Raw genomic sequence first — 17,971 nt, 5'->3', positions numbered from 1 at the left:
AAAACGTGAAACCGCAATCTTTGTGTATGGAGCCATCAAATCTTCATACTAAATTTGGTGAAGATCCATCAACAGGATGGGGGGAGGCGAAGTAGTGGTAAAAAAAACACACACGCAAAAACGCCATTAAAAATCGCAAAATGCAAAAATTTAAAATCTGTTTGCATCTCTCCCACAGACCCAATGACCCTTCATACTAAATTTGGTGAAGAACTATCCACACCCTGTGCAGTACTTATGAATATGTAATCTATACAATAGTATTGTGTTTTGAGTAAAGGCCATAACCGATGCTGTATTCAAAATGTCCCAAAATACAGTTGAATGGAACCAGAATAATTGTATGGGGAAGAATTGGCGATAGATCAGTTGAGTGTTGATGTCAATACTGTTAATTATAATTGTTCTAAAAATACAAATTTCTGTGTAATTTAATAGAGTCCTCGAAATTTTGAAAGAAATTACACTGTCGCAGTGTATGAAGTAACAGCTGTAAGGTTTTTGTCACTCTATCTGTGGGTTTTAGATAACTTATGAGAGTTTATTAAAAACTTGCATGCTCCTATCTGAGCTTTGGTTCAACCCCAAATTTTTGTCAGTTACTTCCTGGCTTCTTAAACAGTCTAGTTAAGTAGCGTTTGTGTATACGTTGCAGATGCCATGTAACTTTTATAAGAACTGAGATTTTCAACTGCAATACGTCAGAAGTCGCAACCCTTCTCAAGTTCGTCATCTCACGAACTCGAATCTTTCCAGTGTTTTTCTTAAAATTAATCTCTTCGTGATCTTTATCTCCCTTTTTATTTTTCAATAATGATTTTTAGTCAAGACTTGCGATGCCGACAAAATGTATTTTCACACTCGTTTAAAAGTGTCGAATTACTCGCTGGTTCTAAATAGCTATATATCTTTCTGATTAATGTTATACCCCAAAATCTCAGTTCTTTTACGCCAAAGTACTGTATACTTCTCCATGTCAGTTAATCCGTTTCCATATACCCGAGCATGTAATACTAGCGGTGTCAGTGATGTCGAGAAACCCACTTGTTGAGAAATTTATATGTAAAAACGGCTCGTTTGGGTTGAGAAAATATTTTACATAGAAGAGCGAACAACGTTTCGACCTTCTTCGGTCATCGTCAGATTCACAAAGAAAGAGGTAACTGACCGGAAGCTGACCACATGTTTGAAATGGGTTGTGTAACTGAGTGTCGGAATGTAGAGGGCGGTATTAGATGTTTGAATATATAATTTTATTTATTTTATTATATTAATATAGGTATAAAGGCGTTCCTTTATATTGGTTTATTTTGGGTTTAAGTTGTTGTATAAGTAAGGCTTCTTTAATTTTGCGTTTGTTTATGTTTGTTTCTTTATTTAGTATTTGAGTGTTTTCTATGGTTATGTTGTGTTTATTTGACTTGCAGTGTTCGAAAACGTGTGAAGGTGACTTTTTATGTTCTTTGAATCTGGTTTCCATTTTTCTACTTGTTTCTCCAATATAGAAGTCGTGGCAGTTATCACATTGTATTTTATAAATAATATTGGTGTGGTGTTTGTCAGTGTAGTTTTTACATAGTATAGACCTCAGTTTTGTGCCTGGTTTTTGAATAAATTTGGTATTAACTGGAATGTCATATTTTGTTACTAGTTTTTGCCAAATGTTGGTTATTTGTCTGCTGATGTCAGGAATATATGGTATACAGCAGTATATGGTTTCGTGATTTTTTTGATTCGTGAGATTTGTTTGTTTGTTTGGGAATTTCGCACAAAGCTACTCGAGGGCTATCTGTGCTAGCCGTCCCTAATTTAGCAGTGTAAGACTGTAGTCATCACCACCCACCGCCAACTCTTGTACTGATTGACCGTCACATTATACACCCCACGGCTGGGAGGGCGAGCATGTTTAGCGCGACGCGGGCGCGAACCCGCGACCCTCGGATTACGAGTCGCACGCCTTACGCGCTAGGCCATGCCGGGCCGATTCGTGAGATATATTTACTTTTGTTGGTTGATTTTGCTTTCTGTCTAGAGGTGTGCGCGTATAATGTTTTCTACGGTTTGTGGAGGAAACTTATTGACGTTGATGAAGTATTGTTTTATTTTGTCTAATTCATCGTTAATTTTATCTGGTGAACATAGTTTTATGGCTGTGTTTATTTGGTTTCTTAGTAGGTTGAGTTTTTGTTTTGTTTCATGTGCTGAGTCCCAAGGAATGTATAGTCCAGTATGGGTGATTTTTCGGTGGATTTCTGTTTTGAATTGTGTGTCGGTTCTTTTAATTTTGAGGTTAAGAACTAGCGGTGTGTTCTTGGTCACGATAACCCTTAAGGATAATTTCATTGTTAATTAAGCTTTAGAATGGTTTTCGGTTTAAACACATTGTAGTTCTCGATGTTTGTTTTCTAATGTCTGTACTTCATTAATTTGAACACCTAGACTTAATTGATAATTTTCAAATATCTAATTCGTGATGATGTACTAAAAACTTACGGCCTGAATATCACCAAAAAACTCGCTTCTCAAGCGTTTTGAGAGAGCCTGTACTACGTCTATGCGAATAGTAGGATTTTTTTTTTTTTCATGACTTCATCCCAAATACTAATGTAGATACATACCCTCTCCGTGGTTACAACTTGTTCCCTTTACTTTTCAGATAGTTCATAAAAGCTCAGGTTTTTCTAATCAAAGTGAACGTTATTTTCACAATCTTGAACCTTACTCTCAAAATTCGCTTGCTTCCTTACCTAGCGCTCCTGTTCCTTGAGCAAATTTTATATGCTATCTCCAACGGTTACAGACTATGCATATGAAGGATTTTCGTGAACGAAAACGTATTTATTATGCACAATTAAGCCTTTTCTATGCTCATTCTCGTTTTCCTTCTCTTTTTTTTCCGATAAAAATAGCGAACTGTAACGTATTATTTATCCTGAATGAGTCTGCGATTTAGTAAGTTGTGTATGTTAACGTATTACGATTTCAAATACCCATAAGTTTAAATTTGAAGTTGAACGGTTTGTAATGTTCGAAAACTAGAAACGTTCTTGGTCAAATTTTGTAGTTTTCCTAGGCTTATAGCACACAGACGATAGCTGTCCAACAACAATAATAATACTATATCACTAGCTGCTTTTTATACAAATCACGCGAGTTTCTCGTGATTTCAACAATAGTCTTGCGCTTTTTCGAAATACAGTTGAGAATACGTCACATGCAAAAAATAAAACTACTGAAACAAGCGTAGGTACTAAACTAAATGTACAACAGTCAATTTGTTACACTGCACACAATACTTAATAACCATATTGTTTAATCTAAATTTCTACCTACATACTAATTCTACAGATTTGTAACATGAACTGAAACAACTAATGTTTCAAATCTTAATTCCATAGTAAGTTTCGTTTATTTTTAGTATCGCACCATTAATACGAATATTTAGTGTCTTGAGAGTTTATATTTTTACCTGTTACTATTGGCAAGTTGTATATGAGTTTAGTACATTTGATGTTTGGTATTTTTAGAAATTGTTTTTTCAAGTCGCATGGCCAGGTGGGTTAAGGCGTGTGACTCGTAATCTGAGGGTCGCGGGTTCGCATTCTCGTCGCGCCAAACATGTTCGCCCTTTCAGCCGTGAGGGCATTATAATGTGACGGTCAGTCCCACTATTCGTTGGTAAAAGAGTAGCCCAAGAGTTGGCGGTGGGTGGTGATGACTAGCTGCCTTCCCTCTAGCCTTACAGTGCTAAGATAGGTAACGCAGATAGCCCTCGTGTAGCTTTGCGCGAAATTTAAAAACAAACAAACACAGGAATAGATGAGAATATCCAAATGTATTCTGAGAGAAACATTTCATCAACGCATGCTTACTGTTTTTGTACTTACAATTAAGACGTGATATTTGGGTTATTTGTATACAACTATTTATAATTTTAAATATGTTACAGGAGTTAAGTTTGAAGTATTTATATAAATACAACAAATTTTGGTATTATTTCTCGCTTATTTGGTTAACGAAGCAAGATTACAAAATGGCTTTTAAGACTAGAAAACTCGTAAGAGCCGTTGAAAGAGAAAATAAATGTGCTCCAAACTTTAAATTTTACGAACTAATCTCTTTTACTTTACTATCTTTCTACTACTTTTGTATGTTAGAGGCATGGCCCAATTGTTAAAAATTTTGCGCAACCCTGTAACACGATATTGGGTGTAGATACAATTACGTTCATAAATTCTAGATTTTGCGTAACTGTGTGGTTGATTTTTAAAATATTTGTAATACAACAACACGACGTATTAACATATTAGTCAGACATGCTAGTAAACAGGTATTTGTTGGCTTAATATCGAAGAAGGATTTTAAGAGGAAACCGAACTGTAAAGTGAATTACCTTACTGTATAAAATACAAATAATTTCAGTATAACCTTTCGCTACCATATGTCGTTTTATGGTTGAGGGCTCTTCCCAATTTAAATCTCGGAATGGAAATGGCAATTATGTGGTAACAAACCGCAGCTTAAAAACAAACAAAGACAAAATGCAAAATAAAAAGGTATTTTTGAATTTGTTAATAAACATCCATATTTTGTAAAGACTTTGTTGATCACTGACCCACATAACATGCTTGTGGAACTGATGTCGCTTTTTTTTTTTTTTTTACGTAGAGGAGCGAACAACGTTTCGACCTTCTTTGGTCATCGTCAGGTTCACAAAGAAAGGAAGAGGTAACTGACCGGAAGCTGACCACATGTTTGAAAGGGGTTGTGTTAACCGAGTGTCGGAATGTAGATGTTTGAATATATAATTTTATATTCCGACACTCAGTTACACAACCCCTTTCAAACATGTGGTCAGCTTCCGGTCAGTTACCTCTTCCTTTCTTTGTGAACCTGACGATGACCAAAGAAGGTCGAAACGTTGTTCGCTCCTCTACGTAAAAAAAGCAAAAAAAAAAAAAAGTAATTTCCCAACCCACACGAGCCGTTTCTACATGTATATTTTTCTGTACCAGTGGATTTTCTCGACATCGCTGATACTGATGTCACTGCTCTCGTTGTCGTTAATCGTTTATTTTATCACTTCTGGTAATGGTTATTTCAATTGAAAGTGCGAATTAGCTTTACGGTGCCAGTTTATACTTTTTTTACCACCAGAAACTGTAGCTATGTTCGAACGGATTTAAAAACAGTCTAATGTTAGGATACCTGAAATCTTGTTTGTGTAAAAAGAAAGTAATTGGTACTTGAAATCGTCAGCGTTCTGTAAAACTTTACGGTTCCAGAATTCAAGACAAGACAACTGTACTTTTCGCAAATACACCATTTTAGTTCAATTATGGTTCCTCCAATAAAAGCATTATCAGGTTTTGGAAGGTTCTGAAGGTGAACTTTCGTTTATTTTGGATATAATGTACGTTTAATATTCATTTTGTCTGCCAGATCAATTAACTATCTTTTCTGTAATGACTTCTGTGGAAAAAAATATTTATGCACACACTGTAGGGGAAATAAGTTGGTATTAAAATATTATCATTTGAGTACTTTTAACAACCTAAGATGAATTGCATGTTACGTAACCTACATCTACAAATACTTATGAACAGTTTCGAGTATCCTGGTGAATGGACTTGCTCAGGTACAACTGAAAACAAAATCTAGAAATGTAGTTTTAAAACTATTGTAATTAGAAAGTGAGTAGTAACTCCTATATTCACCGATGCTCACTTTGTAGATTCTGATGGAACATTAGCAACAGCCTTGTAGTATCTACACAGAGAAGATTCTGGGGTCAATTCATATATATAAACGTTTCTGGCTACTTGGTGATAACGAAACGCAAACAACAGTTGTATTGATACAAAATGTATATTAACTATAAATACATGTATACTACAGAAATATCTTAGTTTGTCACCCTTACCTTCACGAATACCCTATGATGCTCGATGTTTCAAACTCCCGAGTAATTAATTAGTTACATTTCTAAAATAAATACATGAGGGATTTCAATAACTGCATTGACTATGTTGGATATTTGCTGCTTTTTACATTTTAAGCTAAAGATGAATATAAACATCCAACATTATTTTTTTCAATTCAGAGGTTTGTTTTATGTATAGATACGCAAGATAAATGAGTTAATTTAGTATGTATCTGAAACATTGATCACTTTTAATAACGAATACAAAGTAATACATTTGCTGTAATATGAAATGCATATTCTAATGCAACTGAGTAGTTCTAAAGACAAGCCGTTTGTCATTGAGAACGATAGTGCTTAATATATAGGAATGTGTCGGGGAAAAAAAAGGTTCGACGTATATCGTGGTTTCTCATATCTTTTAACAATGTAAAATACTTTTATAAAGACCTTTCTTAATATTTTTTAAAAACTTCGAAAATCTTCAGTTTAGCGGGAAAAAGTTTCTAAAGTTGTGTGACAGCCAAATGTTTTGTTTATTATCCTGATTCTAAAATCAGTGGGGCTAGTTTACCACTGCTTGAAGTTGTGATGATTTGAACACTAAAATGTTTCATTTTAACTTGGCATGTAAGAGTAGTATAGCATTTCACTAACTTCAATACATGATGTCCATTAAGACGACTCATCTCATTATAGGCTAAAACTGCTGCCTTCATAGTAGGCAATTCATTATAATAAACAATACTAATGAATATTTTGTAAAGAGTGGAAACAAGTAATAACTTAAAGATAGTGTAGTAGATGTAGAGAAAGTGTATAAACAAGGTAACGATGAATATACAAAACAAGTCCCTTCACGAGTAATGTTACAAGCTGGTGGAAATTAGCCACTATAAGACTATGGTATTACTCGGTTTAAATGCTTTTATTCAAACATGAATTCATCCAGCTGACAGGAATTAAACATTTATTTAAGTTTTCCTGGTTACTTGTTTAGATATTTTGTTTGGTGTATCTCTTGTTTTTACAGTTTTTAGCATTGGCATATTTACATTCACCTTATTCTCTTGAAATTTTTTTTATTATTTGTATATAACGTTTTTCTGTGGATTTCTCTATTGGCGTTATTGAGAGTAGACTTCTTGTTTGGTACTTGTATATACACTGTTATGTTGGAAAGGAACTTTTTAAAACTGGATTGAACGGAATGTTAGTACTTTTGTTAAATTTTTCTAACAAAAAAATTTGTACAAGGTAACTTTTATACTGACAAGCTTATAGGATGATAATAATGTAAATGAAGAAAATCTAATTTAGGAGCAAACTTTAACTGAAGTGACGATATTATGCGACTTACCAGAGAGAAGCGCTCGTGGTGTGTGGCACATGAACAGTTTTGTATTCTGTGATTCTATTGGGTTGAGGAATAATTCGTGAGCGTTTTTTCAAGTTAAACAAATATATTCATAAATGAAACGCTTTCGCAAAATATTTCATGTCATTTGGTAGATAACTTTTGCTCTAATAGATGGTGTGTTCGATTTTCATATGTCTTTAATTTTTGCTTTCATTTTCAGCTCATTAAATGGAATGTCAAGTGGACAAAATCGAGCATTTTCGACACCATCTGCTTTTCGCATTTAATTTCTTGCAATTTCGTTTAAAACAATGCATACTATATACCTAGGTATTACATGAAATAAAGTATCATAATAAATGTTTTGGGTGTAATGTGTTCATGCATTGAAGTATTGTATAGTCTTGCATGTAATGCTTGAATGAAATTATTTAAAAACGCTCACGAATTATTCCTCAACCTAATATATATACTCTTTGTAGCAATCTAAAATTTAGTTTCTTGTCTCTATATGAAATCCTTTTTACGGGTTTTTAAAACTTTTTCTCTTCTCTTACAACTTATCCAGTTTGCTTGAAACCAAGTCTTCATTACATTACTATTAACCTATACTTCGTTAGGTTAGAAGAAAAGTTTAACCATTGGTTTTGTGATACATTGTACAATATCATTTCAGTTAAAAATAACGTATTATTACACGGTTCTTGTAAATTACTAGATCTCAATAAAATGTTCTATCTTAGTGTGCGCATTTTCTTAATATATCTTACATCTTTCCATTTCTTATTCTGTAAATTTCTTTATTTAAAAGAAACAACAACTTAATATTCCTTGAACACAACAGGTACAAGTTTACGGAGTAATAGAAGCTAGAGATGTAGAAATTCTATAGAAACAGCAAATAGGTCAAACAGAAAAACGCTCTTAAACATTATTTTACCCTAATGGCTCGGCACTAGTAAGCTGTGTTAACAGATAGATAACATTAATGTATTATACAATTTTCTCCGACATTTAAGAACTCCAGTGGTTCTAGAGCTTACGAATTTATATATCAAACCACACACACACACACACATCGATTATTTAGAAGGGTGAAGTCTCGTAGAAATATTTACAGTATTCCTTGTGCAAAGTTCGAAACCATAAGTGTGACGTAATGAAACCAATTACATCAAGTGTCACGAAGCTGGAACGACTGCTTCTTGGAAACAGACGATTCTGAGCCAAGAAGCTAGCGCCTTTTCTTTATAGGTGTATTGCTGTGAAAACGTAAGGCTTATGGATTAATGTTGTTTATTAGATTAGTAAACTTAAAATTTCATCATGTAAAGACAAGTTGTCTAAATTGATAAAGTATTTATATCGAGAGGAGTTGTATCAGAAAGTGCCATGCAATTAAGAAAATAAATCATGATCGGTGTGTAACATTTTCTTTCAAATCTAGATGAGCATAATTGGTTTAACACAGTTGACAATAAAAAAAACAAATTAAGCTCTATAAGAAATTTTTTATTTTGGATTTTTCTGAAGTTAACTTCAAAGTAAGATTTGCTACGTTTTATGTATGTATTGTGTGCGTAAAAGCCTAGCACGCATGTTAAGTATTCTCAACTTGTATGGTGTTTTGTATTTTCAGAACATCATAATGTATGAATATGTGCCTCTTTTACTGGGAGAAGAAATGTCAAATTATAGCGGTAGGTGAAACTTAAATATTTACTAAATAAATTAATGTAGTTGTGTGAAGTGGCTTATTGTGGTGTATTCCAAACGTTAGCAGTATTTAATAAATACCCACATATGTACAGTGCTGTGTAAAAGTGTTAAGATAAAATCAAGAATTAGACTTTTGATTCCTACTTAAAGAATAATAGAAGGTAAATCACAGATGAAACATCAATATTTTATTAATCATCATATCTAGTACAACAAACCCAAATACTTGTTTATTAAACAGTTAATGTTTTGTGCCTCCTTTGCTTTAATAATTGCAATCAGTTTTTCAAACATTGTTGTAACATATTTAAAAAAATATCCTTTGGAATTTTTACTCAGTGTCTTTAATACACTTCCATAAAGTTTCTTTGGAAGTAACTATGGGTTTTTCTATTTTTTTATCTTTCAAATCTCGGATCTGCTTAACTGTGTTGATCTGGCCTCTGTTGAGGTCTTTGCATCATATGAATGATTCTAGGAATGTCTTTCTTTGCTAAATAATTTCTGCAAAGGTTGGATGAGTGTTTGGGGTCATCTCTTGGTAGAAATCATTTACCAATACTACACAAACTACTAGGTAATATTATGACGGATCAATATCTAGTAGTACTTGTAATGTTACATTATTCCCTCTATTTTCGAATATATTCTGTCAACTTAGCAAAAAAAAAAAACAACAAATCAGCCCTCAAAACCTTTTACTTCCTCCCCCCTACTTCATGGTAAGTGCTATGTATTGAGATAAATGTTTCACTTTTTTTTTTTTTTCTGCCGGACGTACAACCTACACTTCGAACCAAATATTTGAAACTTGGAATCATCCATCCACAACCCCCTTTCTCAATCATCAACAATCCAGTTTTGTGCTTTTTAGCGTATTTAAGTCTCTTGATAATATTTGGAGATCGAAGTAAAGGTTTTGGTTTTTAACTGCTACACCATCAGATATTCCGTTATTATTGACTTCTTGTATCTCTGTGCACACATTTCTGTCATTAAGTACGTGACATTAAGTGGCAGTCTTCCTTCTGTCCTGAAAGCTACATAAATGAAGAACTTGACATCAGTATCGTTGAGTTTGTGTTCTACATCTTCCTTTTCTATTTTCAAATTTAACTGTGTCGGTCTCATGATCTAGGGTGTCCTTGACAGTGTTTGGGGAGCATTTTAAGCAACCAGCATCACGTAAAGCATTTTATATGAACTCTACTGAAATTCTTTACCAAAATGTAATGTATAATTTTAATCTGTTTTTATCAAGGTTTATCTGTGGAATACTATTAAATTTCTTATAACATATACCAATATCTTATGCTATCATCTTGTTACCTTCTTTCTATATAGTTAAGACACTACATGGTATACCATGACGGCTATTTCAGACCCGATATTTGATCAGTACATTCATTCAAGCAGAACCCATATGATATGCCCCCGGTATAAATATGTGGGAATTCTAAAGAATAAAGTACTCTCACCCTGATTCATTTAATTGTAAACAGGGATCAATGAAGCATTAACGTAGTGTTGTTTACATGCTGTAACGGCAGAGAAGAATTAGCCTTATAAAATGAAAAGAATGAGAAAATATCCTCTTGTCCTGCCATTTATCAACAAAACTTTCCAAACCCAAAACTGACTATTTCAAAGAAATATACAAATAGTTTGTATATAATTACTCGAAACATTTTCTATTTGTTTTAAGTCTAATTCTTAAGTGTATCTCGCTACCCCCCCCCCACCCAAATCTAAGAATTAATATTTTGTCCGATTACATATAGTGTTGTTTAGAATTCTTTCTCAACTTGGCCACTTTATTTTGTTTTTTTGTCAAGCATTAAATGAAGCCTTAACGGGTAACATGCGTGGTGTGAATTCTTACGATTTCTAAGAAGTTTCTCACTCATTATAGGCTACAAGCCCGACATACATCCAGGTATCAGTCACGTCTTCCAGTCAGCTGCCTTTCGTTTCGCTCACACCATGATTCCTCCAGGTATCTACCGTCGGTAAGTTATTTATTCTTAATCCGTCGACATTCGCACTTCTCACAATTACTGTACTGGTGAGATTATAGCAATCAAGCTGTTATGCGCATGTTAGGATGTGATGTTCATTGTGTCGGTTTTTTCAGCTGATAAATAATGTTGATTTGAGAATAAACGTAGTTCGTCATTTTACTTGTCTTTGTCTGTTTATCTATGCCCGACACATCAGATTTTACTATACAAGTTCAGCAGTAGATTTCATTCTACCACTTGTGTCTAAATACATTTTCTTTCTCTGTAATTGCTTATACTTCATGGTCTCAAATGCTGACCCATCGGTGGCACAGAGGTAAGTATTCGGATCTATAAAACTAAAAATATCAGGTTTCGATCTTCCTCTGTGGACATAGCAAATATCCCGTTGTGGCTGTGCTATCACCCGCATACACGCGTGAGTACGTATTGTAATATGAGTAGTATGTATAAGGGTTTGTTCATTAGTGTTTATTTCGGTAGGAATTTAAGTTTTCTATGGTTAGTGTGGATATTTAAAGCTTTTTCTGTCAGGTTAAAATTGACTCATTACTGTACTCTGACCTGAATGATTCAGACTAATTTACATCGACATACAAAGTCAGTTTTTATTTTTTTTAGCACCTATCGTTAAAATGGGTCAGTCAGACTTTGAAACAAGCGATTAACGACAAATAATTGGCAGCTACATAAGCTCCAGGCATTTAAAGCTGTCGAAGTGATAAAAACGTCCTGATTTAAAAAAAAAAAATCAAAGTAGTCATTTTATCCGTTGATACAAAGAGACCCAACCGACTCCCCTTTAGGGACTCTCTAATTAATCAGTACCTACAATCCAGTACATTTTTCATTAATTTCAAATAGAAGATAACTACATTTTCAGCCAATCATCTTTTTGGGGGGTCAGTTGTTTAACTTAATAGGTTTGAGGTGATGGTAAATCATGAAGGTTTGGATTATTTGACAGGTTAAAGTAAGGTTGCTTATGCTTCTTTTATGTCCACATATTCAGCCACATAAGTCTTCAAGTGAGCTCCACTTTTAAAACATTATTTTATTCTGGAAGATTTGGATTAGTGTGGAGTGAAAATTTACGATAGTAGTTATAAATGTGAATTGTATGCAAAAACACGTGTGAAATCTTCAACTAAAGTTTTATTTTTTAACAATGGTTTTATACTTTTATTTTGTAATGTATGAACTTCATCCCAAGTTTCTTGAGCTATTACGTTCTTTTATTTGAAGAAAACTGAAATACGAACCAAACTATACTTATTACAGGGAAAAGTGCCGGATGCGTGGCAGTGTTTAACAAACTAACTTTATCTTTTATGTATTAACATTGTCAGTTTCATAATATCTTTTGTATTTTTGCGGTCTAATCTAAGAACTTCTATTATTGGTCAAATCTTTTCATCTGTAATAGGCCACCGATAATTCGTAATATAACATGTACTAAAACTTTTGTAAATTTTAATTTCTCAATTTTCGGAAATTGCAAAATCTTTTAAAAAGCACTTCTAGAAAACCCTTAACTTTTTACTTGTGGGTGCATTGAAGACGTGTGTGTATTTTTGTTTTTTTCACAACCAATCTGTTATTCACAAACAATAAATAAGAAAAGAAATGGCGCGTTCTTCAATCAGGACTAACAAAGTTTGGGCTGTCGAGTGAAAAAGCAGAAAGGTGTTTTAAAGATATGTGTTAAAATATTTAGGAAATTTTAGTTAGAAACTATGAGAACTTAACATTAAAATGTTAAGCACAGGCTGAAGTAAAGCCCATTTTAAGATCTCTGCTTCTAATACATCAAGTGGAGTATCTTGCATGGTAGTTGTACTTGTATAAAATAAAATGTTGTTTTTTAACAAATGACGGGAAATCAAATGTTGTAAAGAAACTGTTCGAGGTCTCTAATTCAATATTATGATGACGATTAAGTCGTGCCAAATGTTTTGAGGGAGAGGCATTATATTAAAAACTAAATTAGTTTAGTAGCGTACATGGCAAGTGTTAACTTTCAACTTGAATAATTAAACATCATGTGTATTTGTGTTTTTAAAGAAATCAAATCTTAAGTAAACATTTCTGAGATTTTAAGTCGGGTTACATTTGCCAAAATATCTTGTTCACCGTCTTTTTATCTTAGGAAGACAAAGTCGCTGTAGAATGTTTCGTTGTGTTTAATTAAACTCTAGTTGTTCAACAGAACTAAATAAACTTGTGGCTAATATTAAATAAAATGTATTTTCTTGCACATACTTCTTAACCAGTTGTCATCGTTTGTCAAACGATGTATCTTGAGCTCAAAGAAGTACAAGGCATGGTAATCATAGTCTCCTGTTTAAAATTATTATATTTTTAAAATATCCAGTCTTAAGAAAACTTAACTTCACCAACGTTACACTTAGAATTTTTAATCGTTTTCACGAAAGTCTGGATACACTTTCAAAAACAGTGCAGATGGTGTTCACTATTCTATATCCTTAATCGGCATGTCAAACTTTAATGAAACTAATTGGTAGTCCAGGATGTTTTTAAAACCATGTCCAGCCTGTTTTGAATAAAACTTGTATTTCTAGGTGTATAATTTTGGTTCTCTGAGTAAGTAGGTTTTTAAAGCTATATAATTATCCGAAATTAAGCAAGTTTTTTGTGATACAGCTCATATGTAAAGACCAGCTTCCTAATGTTCAGCTTTTATATCTTGCAAATAGTTAGTTGAATACAATTTAAAATAGATATGTACAAACAAGTTTAACAGCACTAGTTACTTCTACATCCAAATACTGACAGGCTATTCAGTTTTGTTTTGTTTTCCATTTATTGGTTGTGATGAAACAAAACTTTAAGGTTATGTTATGGAATCTATCAATATTAACTTGGACTGATGTCTTCACTGGTACTTGGCGATTTTACCTTTAACCAATCAAGCACGAATAGAGAATTAACTCTACACCTATACAGGTGATCATTTCAACGTACTGTGGAAACGCCTGAGCGACAGTTACGTTAGACCTAATTATTCTACCCATAGTCCGGAAAACGCGGTCATGCAAACTGGAAGTCATAAATTATAATCACTGAGACTGATTTATCTTCCTTTTGATCACAATATTAGGATTTTAATTAATATTTCAATAGTTTATATCATGTTAGTTTAGAAAATTCTGCATTTCATAATTAGGAATAATATACTTAAAATGAAACCTTCATGTCGGATCGCTGTTTAATACCCATTACGACCTAGTTATCGGGAATAGTTTTTTTTCTTTTCCATTCAGGTTTTGACCGTTACTAATTAATGACCTGCTTGGATTCTAGCGTCTTTACAACATTAATAGAAACGGTATGAAAGTGTCATGGTTTAGACGACTTTATTTTATCAGGCAACAAATTATAAAAATGCTGATTATGTGTGAAGTGGTACTATTAAAATCGTTAGAACGTATCAAGAACAATAACTTAATGGTAGACATTACAGATATGTCAAGTTACTATTTGATTTTTCAGGGACGCTCAGTGCAACTTCAAGAAGAATCAAAATGGTTACCCTGCGATACGTCTATGTTCTAGTTGGTGGGAATCGGATGTGAGTTTTTCAACTATTTTATTAACCATAGCATTACAGGAGATATTGAAAGGATTAATAAGTATTATATCATAAGATACAACTTGGTCCTACAGTCGCTAAGCTATGAAAGACTAACTCTTTAATGTTCTGCATACCTTAGAAGATATTGGTTAATATCGCATTCAGCACTGTATTCCGTTTATCAGAAGTTCTGTACACATTTTCCATGATAATCAACATCTGGTACACTGAATATTATGTCGGATATTGTAAATGCCACATATTCCATCAACAGCAGCTTACATTGTATAAAATGAATAACTTGTTAAAAGATTGACCCTTGGTTTAATATTTAGGCACCAAGAGTTCATTCAGATGTTTTACAATGTTGTAATAATTTAATTGTTCGTGGAAATCGATACATTTTCTCCTGTTTGTTTTTACAAAAGGAGATCCTATCGGAAACTGGAGTAGAAGAGGTCCTTCTGGGTTTGGCATCTCAGATAGCTGAACGCGAAGACTTAGTTTTGTGTTCGGACATAAGAAGTGAGTGTTGTTTTTATTGTACATACTGATTAAAACATAATGAATGTTACTGGTTATATTAATATTGTATTCCAGAAAAAAATGTTTTTGTTTGAATTTATTTTTAATGTACCACTTGAACACTATACGGTCATGAAACTTTGTAATGTTTGTTTAATGTTATCTATTTTGCACGAGGTTCATTTTAATGTTTCAATCTTAATCCTGCATGTAACCCTCGTAATAAGTACGAATGAACCGAGTTAGCCACACAGTTTCTATTTATATAACGCTGTCTGAGGCCATAAACTCGGATTATCTTACCAACCTGAACTCGAGGAGTTTTTGTTATAATAAAATGTGTACAGCTGCACATTGTTCTAAGTCATTTAAGGTTTTGTTACGTTTATTTTGTTTTTGAATTTCGCGCAAAGCTACACCAGTGCTATCTGCGCTAGCCGTCCGTAATTTAGTAGTGTAAAACTAGAGGGAAGGCAGCTAGTCATCACCAAACACCGCCAACTCTTGGGCTATTCTTTTACCAACGAATAATGAGATTGACCGTAACATTATAACGCCCCCACGGCTGAAAGGGCGAGCATGTTTGGTGTGACAGGGATTTGAACCCGCGACCCTCAAATTACCTGGCTATTTTGTTACAACTATTAGGTTCTACTTTGGTATTCCTAATAATCGTTGTTATATGTATAACACTTTATGAAATACTTCAAAGATAAAAAAAGGTAATACACTTAATAGACTCTCCGTAACTTGTACCATAATTTTGTCGCTATTGTAAAAACAAGAAGCCTAACCCATCTTGCGATTTAGTTCCGTTAAGATTGAGATGACGTCATATGGACGTTGGCCACACCCCGTGAATAGTAGGTGGCACAGTATTGCACGCATTCCATTGGATACGTTCGTCACTGTTCTGGACTTTTAATTCGTTATTTCTAGCAAGAACCACAAGAGTCCGAACCGAAAGTGATGAATGAGAATGCACGTACTCTTTATTTCCCCTAAATTAATACAAGCGCTCCCTCTGCTGGTGGCCACTTTAATCGGGTATCTATTACTATACTTCTATTACGTTTGGTCGAAATATGTGTGGCACTATATATTTGTTTCGGTGAATGGTTTGTAAGTTCGAGGAAACTGTATTTTCCTAATAGGTGAATCAACCTACATCATGCCCCTTAGTGTGTACGTGTGTTAATTTAATATGAACTGACCAAACGTAAGAAATAGGTTAGTGGCCCAATCATTAGGCCTGTATCATCGTATAACGAACACGATTTAGCATTTGCCTCGGGAAAAACCTGAGCGATATGTGAAACATCGCTTACAGGTACCTATATCTATTAAAAAAAAAAAAATCGAGTTGCGTTCGACACGATGAAATCATTTTGGCTACATGTGTAAGATGTTATCAGAAGGGAAATGAGAAACATGTCGTAGGTGCCAACCTAGGAACTCGTTTATTACAGTTTGGTTACTTTATAATCATACACTGTGAAACAAACGATTTTAGCAGTTGTTTTTTTAACATTTAAAGAAAAGGGTCAGGGAATAACCTAGATATTTTAAAGCATAACTTTTAAATTGAAAATCAAAACCGTCGGTATTGATTTGCATTATGTAAAACGCACACTTTAACGAATTTTTAAAGTGTTATTTAAGAACTTCTGAGTGAAAGTAAAGATGTTATATGATAAATAGAACGGCAACCATACTACCTAAAGCCATTACCGGCTAGTCCTTTCGGCAAACACTGCGGTGCGAACTAGACAAATGTGAAGTGTAGTTTTTCATCAGTTTCATTTGTCTTAAATCATAATTAGGGCGAGAACTACTTAACACTTTTTTTTGTGTGTTATTAGTGAGTTATTGATGTTGTATCAAGTGATGATTGAACACAAACGTTTACTCTTTATCAAACAAAACATTTATACAATAGAACCGTTTGTGTACCTGAATACTTTAGACATACAATCCAATACTGAATTATGTTCTTTATACGTTTTACCGAATGGCCAGGTGGTTAAGGCACTCGACTCGTAACCTGAGGGTCGCGGGTTAGAATCCCCGCCACACCAAACATGCTCGCCCTTTGACCGTGACATTATAACGCCCCCCCCCCACACACACACAGCTAAATCCCCTATTCGTTGGTAAAAGAGTAGCCCAAAAATTGGCGGTGGTGGTAATGACTGACTAGCTTCCTTCGTTAGTCTTACACTGCTAAGTTAGGGACGACTAGCGCAGACAGCCCTCGTGTAGCTTTGCGCGAAATTCACACAAACACATCTAAGAATTTAGTATGTAAAGTCTTATAGGATGCTGAGAAGGAACGAATCCGAGGCTAGTTTCTTCGTAAAGGTTAAGGGGCTACACAGATGTATTTTTCGTTTTCTTTTTCTATGTATTCCCTCTGAAGTTGCGAACTCGATAAAAATTAATTCAATCCTTGATGTGTGTGTGAAAGAGAGAGAAAACGACAGAATAATACACTTATATTGTATCTTGACTACTTGTCTTACTTTTAAGTCAACAGATAGTAACGAAGAAAAATCAATTAGACACTTGTAACACGATACAATTACCAAAACTGTTTAAAACTTATTTCCTAACAACAGGAAACTTCACTCAGTTCTTTAGGCCTCCACTGTTTATACTTTAGCAGTTTTTTGTTTTTTATAGTCAATGTCGGTAAGTGTTTCTATTTCTACCTTTGATGCAACTAACCTGGATGTATACCAGAAACTGCTACTCACGATATGAAAATGAGAAACTTCTAACCGTATAGAAAACAATCCGATAAAAACAAAATTCACACCACCCTGAAG

At 33.9% G+C, this 17,971-nt stretch overlaps 1 protein-coding gene across 3 annotated transcripts in view; it reads left to right on the top strand.

Moving 5' to 3' along the window:
* LOC143233862 (dual oxidase-like) overlaps positions 1–17,971 on the top strand; it is an 86,669-nt gene that overhangs the window by 47,294 nt on the left and 21,404 nt on the right. For all 3 annotated transcript variants that reach the window (XM_076470669.1, XM_076470668.1, XM_076470667.1), the window contains 4 exons: positions 8,923–8,983; positions 10,915–11,011; positions 14,537–14,615; positions 15,047–15,143. In XM_076470669.1, coding sequence (XP_076326784.1) covers positions 8,923–8,983; positions 10,915–11,011; positions 14,537–14,615; positions 15,047–15,143 — 334 coding nt within the window. The remainder of the gene's footprint in view (positions 1–8,922; positions 8,984–10,914; positions 11,012–14,536; positions 14,616–15,046; positions 15,144–17,971) is intronic.

This window comes from Tachypleus tridentatus, chromosome 12, assembly GCF_004210375.1.
Source record: "Tachypleus tridentatus isolate NWPU-2018 chromosome 12, ASM421037v1, whole genome shotgun sequence".
Lineage (NCBI taxonomy): Eukaryota > Metazoa > Arthropoda > Merostomata > Xiphosura > Limulidae > Tachypleus > Tachypleus tridentatus.
The sequence above is the reverse complement of the archived record's forward strand: the minus strand, read 5'-3'. Positions and strand labels throughout refer to the sequence as shown.